Below are 12482 nucleotides of genomic sequence, written 5' to 3'. Positions count from 1 at the left end.
CAGCATAGCAGGACCCTGCCTCTACAAAATATTTTAAAATTAGCCTAGTGTGGTGGGCTGGGCCTGTAATCCTAGCTACTGGGGAGGCTAAGGCAGGTGGATCCTTTGAGCCCAGGAGTTCAGGGCTATAGTGTACCATGATCCTGTCAGTGCACTCCAGCCTAGGCAACAGAGCAAGACCTTATCTAAAACAAACTTGGCAAAAAGGTATCTGGGTTTCTCTATGCTCCATCCTAATACAGATGGTTTCCAATTTGCAGTGGTTTGACTGAGGACTCTGTGGCTTTATGATAGTGTGAAAGTAATAATGCATTCAGTGAAAACCATACTTTGGGTGCCCATGCAACCATTCTGTTTTTCACTTTCAGTACAGTATTCGGTAAGTTACGTGAGATATTCAATACTTTCTTATACAATAGGCTTTGCATTCAGTGATTTTTGCTGAGCACAGTTAAAGTAGGCTAGGTTAAGCTGTGATGTTTAGTAGGTTAGGTGTATTAAGTGCATTTTTTTCCTTTCTTTTCTTTTTTAAGTCAAGGTCTGACTTTGTCACCCAGGCTAGAGTATAGTGGGCAATACGGCTATTGCAACCTCGAACTTCAAGTGATCCTTCTGCCTCAGCCTCCTGAGTGGTTAGGACTACACATACATGCCACCGTGCCCAACGAATTTTATTTTATTTTTTTACTTTTTTGTAGAGATGGGGTCTTGCTGTGTTGTCCAGGCTGCTCTCGAACCCCTGGCCTCAAGCGATCCTCCAGCCTCAGCCTCCCGAAGTACTGGAATTACAGGCGTGAGCTACCATGCCTGGTCTTCAGTGCATTTTCAACTTATAATACGTTTATTGAGATGTAATCCCATCATAAGGAGCATCTGTACAACGATTTTCATTTTAGCAAATTTCCTGTTTTTATCAGTCTATGTACATAACAAACACATATGTATTTTTATTTAGTTGTAATCACAGCTTGCTTATTCCTTTAAAGTCTGTTTTCCAACATTGTCGTTGACATTTTCCCGTTTTTTATCTCATCTTCGTAATTATCTTTATAATGGTAGAACAGTAAGTGTTCCGGAGTGTTGCTGTGTGGTGGCTCTGTGTCCCTGTGGTGGAGAGAACAGGCTGTCTGAACCCCCAGCCTCCTTTCACAGTTGCACATCCTGCCTTCTGCTTCTGTTGAATTGTTGCCTTAGGAGGACTCTATCGAGGAAGGAAAGAGCCTGCAGGCTGTAATCCCATGATGTTGTTTTCATTTTTTGTTTTTACCTTGTGTTATTGCTGTTGTGCGTGTCACACAAATACATCTGCACAAAGAAAACAAAGGTACCAGTTTACTGGGTTATGGGAAGGCAGACACCCTGATACCACTACACAAGTCAGGGAGAACCCTGGCACCGCCCAGAAGCCCTTAATATAACCTTACCACAAGATCAACAGTTACCCTGACTTTATTATGACTGATTCCTTGTTCTTCTCTAGTTTTATCCCCCAAATGTGCATCCTTAGACATTGCAGTTTTGTTTTGCCTTTAAGAAAAAAGTGTCTTTTAAATCTCTTTTAATCTGTAGGTATCCCCTCTATCTCTTCTCTTCCCTGTGTTCTGCTTGTCCAAGAAAGAAATGGGATCATCTGACCACGTGTGGTGGCTCACACCTATAATCTCAGCACTTTGGGAAGCCGAGGTGGGCCTATTACTTGAGGTCGGGAGTTCAAGACTAGCCTGGCCTGGCCAACGGTGAAACCCTGTCTCTACTAAAAACACAAAAATTAGCCAGACTTGGTAGCACATGCCTGTGGTCCCAGCTACTCAGGAGGCTGAGGCAGGAGAATCACTTGAATCCAGGAGGCAGAGGTTGCAGTGAGTTGAGATCGCAGCATCCAGCCTGGGCAACAAGAGTGAAACTCCATCTCAACAAAAAAAAAAAAAAAAAAAAAAAGAGAGAGAGAAAGAAAGAAATGAGATCATTTGTTCTGAGTAGTTTCTAGAATTTCTCACAAGCCAACTCTTGTAGAGAGAAAGGTTGGGGAGCGAGGTTACGCCTTAGGTGATGGGGTGTTCTTATCAGGAGGATAATGTCTGGTTGTCTCCTGTTGAGAGTTAGTACCACTGATGTTCAGTGCTTAGAGCCTACCACCCGTTAGGGGTTGCAAAATGATGATGTTGCAATTCTGTTATTTCTTCATTTATTTGTTGAAATACTTTAATAAAGAAAAACCACCCACCTACTATTTTTAAAAGCTTTATTTAGATTCACTTGTGATCCAGTTTGCCTATCTAAAGTGTACAATCCAGCAACTCTCAGTATATTCACAGAGTTGTGCAGCTGTCACCACAACTAATTTTAGAACATTTCATTTCATTTAAATCTTGCTTGCCCCCACAAATAACCCGACTCCCATTAGCTGTCATCCCCCAAACCCCTTTGCCCAAAGCAACCACTAATCTAATTTCTGGCTCTATAGATTTCCCTACTTTGGAAGTGTCTTATGAATGGATCGTATGATGTGTGGCTGCTTGTGTCTGGCTTCTTTCGCTTGCTTAGTGTTTTCTAGGTCCATCCACGTGGAAGCATGTATCAGCACTTCATTCTTTTTTACGACCAAGTGGTACTCCATTGTACAGTTATACTGAATTTTGTTAATCCATTCATCAGTTGATATTTGGGTTGTTTCTACCTTTGAATTTTATAAATAATACTGCTACGAGCATTTGTGTACAAGTTTTTGCATGAATATATGTTTTCATTTCTCTTACCTACTAGTAGAATTGCTGGGTCATATGGTAACTAACTCAATGTTTAGCCATTTGTGGAACTGCCAGGCTATTTTCCAAAGCAAAATTTTTTTTTCCAAATTTAAAATGTTAAATTTCTCCAACATTTATTATGATCTGTGTTTTTATTTGTTTATTTACCACCTGCAGTATACGAGGGTTTCTGTTTCTCCAACACTTGTTATGATCTGTCTTTTTATTTATTCGTTTATTTATTTTTGAGACGGCGTCTTGTTCTACTGCCCAGGCTAGAGTACAATGGCATAATCGCAGCTCACGGCAACCTCCACCTCCCTGATTCAAGCAATTCTCCCATCTCAGCCCCCTGAGTAGCTGGGAATACAGGTGCCCACCACCACACCCTGCTAAGCTTTGTATTTTTAGTAGAGACAGGATTTCACCATGTTGGCCAGGCTGGTCTCGAACTCCTGACCTCCAGTAATCCACCTGCCTTGGACTCCCAAATTGTTGGGATTACAGGTATGAGCCACTGTGTCTGGCCTTTTTAATCATAGCCTTCCTAGTGGGTGTGATGTAGTATTTACTTGAATTTTGATTTGCATTTCCCTAATGACTAATGATGTTGAGCATCTTTTCATGCGTTTATTGACCATTTGTATGTTTGTGGGGGAACTAGCTATATATGCCCTCTGCCTATTGTTAAATTGGATATTTGTCTTTTTATTATTGAGTTGTAATAGTTCTTTATATATTCTAAATTAAAAGTCCCTTCTCAGGTACACGATTTGCAAACATGTTCTCCCATTTGGGTTGTCTTCGCTTTCCTCGTGTCTCCATGTCCTTTGAAGCAAAAAAAAATTTCGCACATTTTGATGATGTCCAGTTTATTTTTTCTTTTGTTGCTTGAACTCTTGGTGTCACAGCTAAGAAATCATTGATTCAAAGCCATGAGGCTTTATGCCTATGTTTTACTCTGATAGTTTTATAGTTTTAGCTCTTACATTTAGGTCTTCGATGCACTTTGAGTGAATTTTTGCATATGCTGCCGTCTACTCATAGGTTACCCAGTGCTGCAGTTAAAGTGAGAGTCAGTGCTGGATTCTTTCCCTTTCTTTACCAGTTTCTGTAATAAGGAGTTGCTGCTCGAGTCATCCTATGGAGTTGGGGTTTTTGTCTTTGTGATTATGACACTTGGATTTGAACATATTTGTGTTTGGATCTATTGACAGTGACGTTGTCACTGAGAAGCATGTCTGTGTTCTGCTTAGGTGACTGTTAAGAAGCCTTTTCATTTGTCAAAGACTTCAGTATTCTTCCAGTGGTTTCTCATTCGAACTCTCACTTCTCCCAAGGAGAGGTGGGGAGAACAAGTTTCCTGAGGCCCATTTTACAGGGGCAGGAATAGAAGCGTTAGGAGGAGTGACTTGTATGAGGTCAAGCGGCAGATGCAGGACTTGACCCCTTATGTCTCTGGCTGCTTTCCTGTGCTCGTGCCCCATGTGTATACCACATAGCCAAAACCTTGGCATGAACCTAGAATTTGAGTTTGAGTCCTAGTTCATGGCCGGTCTTTGTGTTTCTCGGGGGCCTTGGTTACCTACTTTTTGTGAAATTGGAAGGCTGGAAGAGCCAATTTCAGAGGATGAACTTTCTTTCCTAAGTAAGGTTGCCTGCATTGCGAAAGAGCCCAGCTTTTGCTATGCTGGAGTAAGTCCCCGTTACACCCTTCTTCAAGCATGTCTGATTTTGGCAAAGCTTACCTTCCCAGGTAGGTATTCATCCAAAAAGTATTCTTTTTGTAAGAAGAGACTAGCAAAGGTTAACAGGGTTATCTAGATTCTTAACTTTATGCTATTATGGGACATTTGAGTTTCTTTATTCATGAGTTTATATTGCATTTGTCATGAAAATAATTACAAATTTAAAAATTTGTGTGTGATGACATGTAAGCAATTTACAAAGAGAAGTGAGGTTTTTTTAAAAAATCTTTTTTTCTTATCTAGCTGTCTCACCCTAGGTTTTTTCATCTTCCCAATTGTCTTCCAGAAACATGCCAAAGGCCAGGATTTGTTTGATCAGATTGTGTACCACTTGGACCTTGTGGAAACAGATTACTTTGGCCTCCAGTTCCTTGACTCTGCCCAGGTCGCGGTAAGTTCTTGCTTTGATTCATTTCAGAACAGATTGGCTTTTCATTGCTAATTGCACATCAACAGTTGCTAGAAATGGGTAGAGAAAAACAGGAGTAAAACTGTGATGCTGTTCCAGTCACAGGCATTGGGACGGTGGCGGTGGTGCCCAAGTGCCGCGTGTCACAATGCCTGCAGGATTCCTCACCCTTGAGGTGGCCAGTAACTGGGAGAGGATGGCAATGAGATGCTTTAGGGATGCATTATAGGCACATTTCTAGAAAAGGCAGAAGGAAGAAATACCATTATAGAAGTTCTTTTAGGCTGGGTGCAGTGGCTCATGCCTGTAATCCCAGCACTTGGGGAGGCTGAGGCAGGTGGATTGCTTGAGTCCAGGAGTTCAAAACCAGCCTGGGCAACATGGCAAAACCCTATCTCTACAACAAATACAAAAATTAGCCGGGCATGGTGGCACATGCCTGTAGTACTAGTTACGAGGAAGGCTGAGGTAGGAGGATATTGATTGAACCCGGATGGTCAAGGCTGCAGTGAGCTCAGTCGATCCTCCCGCCTCAGCCTCCCTAGTATTCCAGCCTGGGTGAAAGAGTAAGACCCTGTCTCAAAAAAAGAGAAAAGAAAAGAAACTCTTGTCATGGTGCTGCTTTTATTTTTAACCAGCAGAAGAGGCTGCACCACCATCTTCTTGCAGAGTCTGCCTGGGTAAAGAGCAGGTGCTGTGAACGCAGCTGAATGCCTGCCAGGCTTAGTGGGTTGAGGATGGAGGGGGTCGGAGCAGGTCTTGTTGTTGCACAAGAACCATCTTGCAGGTCCCAGGAAGATATGTTAGGTCAGCTCTTGACTTGCTTAGCCTGAGACAGAACTGTTCACAGTGGAGATGTTAGAATGAGTGAACTCCACAAAGCTCAGACCCACTCTTTTCAAAAGCAGGAATGACTTCATAGTTCCCCTTCCCAACAAATCTAGCTTGGGGTTTCAAAGATAATTTATTCAACAATCTAAATCTATTTATGGAGTGCCCATTATGCACTGGGCCCTGTGCTGAGCATTGCGGATAAAGCAGTACACATAGATATGTCATATGCCAGATGGTAATAGGAGTCAAGAAAAATAAAGGCAAGGAAGGGGTTGACGGGGGGAAGGAGAAGCACTGTTTTAGACAGTGTATTAAAGGCTGGGTTCCCTGATCAGGAAGTTTGCGCTGGAGACCTGGAGCTCCTCATTATGAGTTAAGGCTGTCTACTGGGAGATACTTATCAGATAATTCCTGATTGTATCTAGAAGTTGTCAGGTGACATGTGACATTTGTAAGGTGAAGATGTACAGAATTGGTGCCTGGGAATTAGGTCTGCTGGAGAACGTTAGTGAGATGCTGAGTCCTTAGGTGACAGTTGGAATCTGGATGGGAATGCATCCTGGATACAGTACCTCTGGGGTGGACACTCCCATTGGGTATCTCCTCAACCTCAGCCACTTCCTCTGCACCTTCAGGACTTCCTGTTCAGCATCCCCCACCCCACCCCCAAACTGTGTCCTCCCTGAACTGTCCTCCTCAAACCCTCCTGGTTTCCTTCTCATTTCTCAGCCAGAGAGTCTCACTCCGCCCACCTGGCCTGGAAGAGAGGCGGAGCAGCCTTTCCCTTTCCGCCTCTCAGGCCAGTTCTGCTTCCTTTGAAGTTGGGCCGACCAGTGCCCTGCCCTCTGACCTCATGACTGTCCCTCGCATCCCTTGAGGCCTCTGGTGTCTTAGTTTTTCTCTTCCTCTGGGCAGTCTCAGGACTGAAGTTACTGGCTTTCCGGCATATTCTGGACACTGTTTCCTGTCATTTAAGCTTCATTTGAGCAGACTTCACATAGATTCCCGTGGGCCCTGTTGCCACCCGCATTCCAAAATCCGGAATTCTGCCAGTCCCCATTCCAGGATAACTTCCCTTGATTTCTTCCATGTTCTCAGTTCCTCTCCCTCTGGGGTTGGCCCACGATGGTCTCCTTCTTCTCTTTCTTCCCTCCCAGCCTCCTCCTGCCCTGGCCCTCCTTCCAGCCCGAGCCAGGCCTCAGCCACCTCACCTGTGTCCTCACTTGGCCTTTGATTCTCTTGCCCCCATGACTGTCCCTGGCCTCCCCTTGACACGCAGGCCCATCTGTTTCCTCTGTGGCTTGTCCCAGCCTGCCAGGCATTGCCGGAGAGAACCACGGCCTGTGCCTTCTGGCACCAGCACCAATCACAGACTGATCACAAGTTCAGCAGAGTCCAAGCTCCGGAGCTCTCCCTGAGCCTTGGTAGCTCCAGATTGACTGTTGGCTACCCCGCAGGTCTGTGTCTGGATCTGAGCACAGACCTTTAATCCAGTCCCCACAGAGACTTTGTTCCAGCAAAGAGACTTTCTTCCTGCTGAGAAGACCGAGGTCATTAGGCTAAAACTCCCTGAATTTTCTTCCCTTACACCTCCGATTCTGTCTTTCCATCATTTTTAAGTCTTAAGTGAAGGGAGCACGCCTGCTTCTCCTCCATCTACCCTACACCTGCAGCAGCAGTCCTATTTCCACTTGCTTCCCGGATGCCACATTTAGAGTTCTCCTCTCTGTCCCGGCGTCCTCCACCTGTTTCCAGCATCTGTCGCTCTCCAGCCCTCTTCTTCCTTGGAGCTCTTCTTGATTCTACCTTCTCCTGTGTGTCTTAAAGCATGTAGTATTTTTGGCTTCAGAATATCTATGGCCCTGGACTAGAGGTCAGACTGGACCTTGTTCCTGGCTCTGCCTATCTCATTTGGTAGGCTTTAGATAGGCTGCCTTTCTCCTCTGGCCTCTGTTTCCTCATCTGTAAAATGGGTTATTGGACCTGTTCTCCAGTAACACAGTTCTAATGTTCGGATTCTGGATGTAAAGGGGAGTAAATTAGTCCGTTCTCACACTGCTATGAAGAAAGACTCAAGACTGGGTAATTTATAAAGGGAAAAGGTTTAATTGACTCACAGTTTCACATTGCTGGGGAGGCCTCAGGAAACTTAGAATCATGGCAGGAGGCAAAGGAGAAGCAGTCACCTTCTTCACAGGGAGACAGGATGGAGTGAGTGCAAGTAGAGGAAATGCCAGACGCTTACAAAGCCATCAGAGCTCGTGGGAACTCACTGTTACAAAAACAGCATGGAGGAAACCACCCCCCAATCCAGTTACCTCCACCTGGGCCTGCCCTTGACATGTGGAGATTATGGGGATTATAATTCAAGATGAGATTCTGGATGGGGACACAGCCACAGTCTGGTAGGCTTTAGAGAGGCTACTTTTTCTCCTCTGGCCTCTGTTTCCCATCTGTAAAATGGGGTGCTCGGACCTTTTCTCCAAGAACTCTTGCAGTTCTAATGTACAGTCATTCTGAGCTAAAGGGGAGGTTAGCATTTCTGCTCCAAATGTCTTCTCTAATTAGAAAGGAGAAGGTATCTGTCACTTCTGCCATTAGAACCTATGCCTGTTGCCTTGGCAGCATGTCCTCATCCCCACGTGACCCCTCATTAGCCACTCAGATTCCCAGAAAGCCAAGTCTGTGACTCCATTATGAAGGACTTTGCCATGAGCCTCTGCTGATTTGGCTGGAAGGCTTTTCCACTCGCCTGTGCAGTACAGCAGGAGGGGTGTTCACAGCAGGATTCAGGCGGCTTTCCCAGGCCAGACACCTGCAGATGCTCAGGCTCTCAGGCCCTTCCAGCATCCAACTCTATGAACATGAAGCAAAAGCAGGTGGGAGGGTGGGGTCCTTGTCTGCCTCCAGCTCTGAGGATGTGAGAGCTGTGCCGCTGCAGCAGCTCCCAGGACCCTCTGGTCGTTCCCACCTTTGCTTTCTGAGGTGGGCTCCGTACAGGCTGGGTCTGATGATGCCCACACTTAACTCTGTGCCTGTGCTGTTTCTCACCTGTTTAAACTTCTAGCCACCCTTTGAGACCATCTCAGATGACCGCCCCCCACCCTTCATCAAGCGTGTCCTGAACTCCCAATGTGTCAAAGTGTTTTTAATCCTTTGTGAATCTTATTGTGCCTTCTGTGGTCATTTGATTGTTTGACCTTGGGTTTGTTGTTTGTATATACAGATAAATAAAACTTTTAAAAATTAGATCCCAAAACTTAGGACTTCCTCATCTTAACTTGATAGAACCTTCTTTGGTTGTTTTTTTTTTTTTTGAGATGGAATCTCATTCTGTTGCCAGGCTGGAGTGCACAATCTTCGCTCACTGCAATCTCTGCCTCCCGTATTCAAGCCATTCACCTGCCTCAGCCTCCCAAGTAGCTGGGATTACAGGCACATGCCACCACACCCAGCCAATTTTGTATTTTTAGTAGAGACATGCTTTCACCATGTTGGCCAGGATGGTCTCGATCTCCCGACTTCGTGATCTACCCACCTCGGCCTCCCAAAGTGCTGGGATTACAGGTGTGAGCCACCGTGCCCGACTAGAACCTTCTTATTTAGACCCAGAAGGGACCTGAGGAGAGACATTTGTCAAATCTTTCTAGATGTTTCTTTTACTGTCTTCTAGATGGTTAAAAAAAAAAATCCTTTAGATCTTGGCAAGTCACTTGGCGAATAGCATAGCTTGGACTCAAACTCAAGTTTTGCAATTTCAGGTCTTTGTGCTCTTTCTAGTATACCACACTCTTGAACCTCAGTTTCCTATCTGTAAAGTGGAGGCATTGTAATAACATCTATTTGATGGGGATTTTGAGGAGCTCAGAGAATTAATGATTATTGGAGGAGAAAAGTTTTTGTAACCTGAGACATTGGTCTGGGTCTCCTCTTCGTAGCTGGGCAGTGTGAGGGGGCACCAGAAGTCATCACTGCCCCCAGGGGTGAGCGTACTAAGAAGGTACAGTTAACTGATTAGAACCTGTAAGGCCTGCATGGCCTATGGGAGAAACCTTAGCAAATTTAAACAAGAGCCTTTTGGGAGAGTCTGCTGAGATGGCTTTTGGAGTCATTGATTTTCACAGGACCTGGGAAGTGATTGGATGTCATAGTGGGTGAGGTATTCCTGTGGACAGTAGGGCAATAGGTGGACCCAGAAGGGAATGATTCACTTGACTATTGGCTTATTGCTCCATAATTGAGCCTCCTTCAAGCTCTGACATTCCCACCCAGCCCCTGACATGCAGACCAGAAGGCTGGCAGCTGCAGGGCTCTTGGCACGGTTCTCTGCATACCCAGCTTATATCCCCAGATCCCTGAAAAGAGCCAGGCCTGGTTTCCATAGTGCCCTGCCCAACCCAGTTACCCTGGTTGAAGCAACTGTCAAAGCCTATTGATATCACCTATTTTTAGCAGCTGGGACTAGGACCTCCTGCTTCCCTTTTCCATGTCAAAACAGGAGGCGATCCAGGGACCCACTCTGCAGATTTCACTTTGGTACAGCTCAAAGCAGGGGCTGGGAGTCTGTGTTTACATATCAAAGCTTGCTTCTGAGAGTCCGGGGCTCAGGCCTGCACCTTCTCACTTTCCCACTACCCGATCATGATAACTGCTGTTTACCCAGTTCTCGCCCTGAGCCCCGAGTATTGAACTACAGTCTTTATGTAACTCTTGTTTAATATTAATCACTGATCTATAAAGTAGGCCATAAAACAGACCCATTTTACAGATGATGAAGCTGAGACTCAGAGACACTAATGTTCCTAAGAATGTTGTAAAGGTTAAAGCCAGGATTCGGAACTTGGTCTCATTCCAAAGCCCAGCACTTTTCACTTGGCTGTACGGCTCTGATATGCACTTAGTTCACACGTACATACATATATAGAAGGAAGAAAGGGAATGTTTAGTCAATACCATTCAGCCAACTCTGACTTGGAGCTCACTCAGCACTGAGCTCTATGGTTGCACAAATGAGCTGGATATTGTCGCTGCCTGCCACATTCTGGTAGGAGACATTGACAAGTAATCCCTTGAACTACAATGTATTCAGTCCTCTAAAGGACCAGTGTAAAGGTTCCTCTGTGAGTCTGGAGGAGGGAGTGTCTATGTATTATTGATAAAATGAGCAAGATTTCCAAGAGGAAGGATAAACACTAATGTGGGCGCAGAGAATGAGAGGAGTTTGCCAGGCAGAGGAGGGGCAGGGATTTGGGGCAGTGGTAATAATAGCCCCACCATGCAGGAGTCTCCCTTTCTCTCTTGGGAGCAGGTGTCCTGGAGGGTAGATGTGGCTACTGTAAGTCCCTTTCCTAAGCCCCTTTTCAACAGGAAAGGGGAACTTTTTCTGAGGGTACAGTTTGCAGTAAGGAATCCAAAATAGATAATTTTGACCTTTGTCTCAAGACTTGTCAGATGTTTGTCCTCTGGCCTTTGCAGCAGCTTAGAATCTGGCAATAAGAGGTGCAGGGCCCTATAGTAAGGTTAGTACATAGATACAGTACCTGCTAGGAGGGCTCAGTGGCCACCAAAGGGACTCTTGTGGCTTCTTTGGCTTTGCTCTAATGATTGTTCGGAATAATGTCATCACACTTGTCATTTGGGTGGACACTATCGGGTCCTCTTGCCATCTCAGACGTAATTCTAAGAAGAAAGGAGTGACTACTAGGTATACCTGGCGGGGACATCGTAGAGTATAAATGCTAGAAGTGGGTTCTATGTTATGAGTGCCAGAAATCAAACAAAACGCCTTCCTTCTACCCATTTGGTTCAGTGCAGTTTCCATAGACAGTGCTTAGGGAGTAGTTCTGTTCATAGGGGCTGAAGCTAGGGCTCAGGAGCCGGGGCTGAGAGGTGGGTTGGGGGGCCTTGCTTGTGGCCACACACCAGGTGAGTGGCAGAGCCGCAACTTGAGCCCTAATCTTCTGCCTCTTTGCATGGTGGTCCAAAGAAATGTAAACTGGACTCAAGAAATGCCACAGGGCCTAGTGCGGTGGCTCATGCCTGTAATCCTAGCACTTTGGGAGGCCGAAGTGGGTGATTCACCTGAGGTCCAGAGTTCGAGACCAGGCTGGCCAACATGGTGAAACCCCATCTCTACTAAAAATATAAAAATTAGCCGGATGTGGTGGCACGTGCCTGTAACCCCAGCTACTCGGGAGGCTGAGGCAGGAGAGTTGCTTGAACCCAGGGAACAGAGGTTGCAGTGAGCCTAGATGGTGCCATTGCACTCCAGCCTGGATGACAGAGTGAGACTCTGTCTCGAAAAGAAAAAAGAAATGCCACAGGCCTCTCCACAGCCTGTCTCTGAATACTGGGAGGGAGGGCGAATGTTTTCCTGCCCATGTGCAAGTACTGATGCTGAATGGGAAGCTGCCAAAGGGATCTCCACCACTGATTTAGATGACTCCAAGGAAATCATCTCACACCAGCAGGTAGCTGGTGTTAAATGAGTTTATAGGGCTTCATCCTGACGGGGAGGAGGAAAGATCCCCCCAATAGGCGAGAAGACACTTGAAGCTAGTCTGTGGTGTGGAAACCTGGAGTACTGAGTTCTGGCACTGATAGGGCTGTGAGTTTGAATTCCAGCTCCACCTCTTATCAGGCTGCCCCTCCCACACCCTGGCATTAGTCAGGGGATGGATGCGACACAGTGAACTCCAAAGACATTCGTCCCCTTCTCTTTTCATCCTTTGGGTACAATTTGAT

General features: G+C 45.7%; 1 protein-coding gene across 6 annotated transcripts in view; it reads left to right on the top strand.

The window, feature by feature from the left end:
- EPB41L4B (erythrocyte membrane protein band 4.1 like 4B) overlaps nt 1–12482 on the top strand; it is a 163193-nt gene that overhangs the window by 39475 nt on the left and 111236 nt on the right. For all 6 annotated transcript variants that reach the window (XM_074395140.1, XM_074395142.1, XM_074395143.1 and 3 more), the window contains exon 2: nt 4782–4886. In XM_074395140.1, the coding sequence (XP_074251241.1) occupies nt 4782–4886 (105 nt within the window). The remainder of the gene's footprint in view (nt 1–4781; nt 4887–12482) is intronic.

This window comes from Saimiri boliviensis, chromosome 2 (genome assembly GCF_048565385.1).
Source record: "Saimiri boliviensis isolate mSaiBol1 chromosome 2, mSaiBol1.pri, whole genome shotgun sequence".
In the NCBI taxonomy this organism is placed as follows: Eukaryota; Metazoa; Chordata; class Mammalia; order Primates; family Cebidae; genus Saimiri; species Saimiri boliviensis.
The sequence above is the reverse complement of the archived record's forward strand: the minus strand, read 5'-3'. Positions and strand labels throughout refer to the sequence as shown.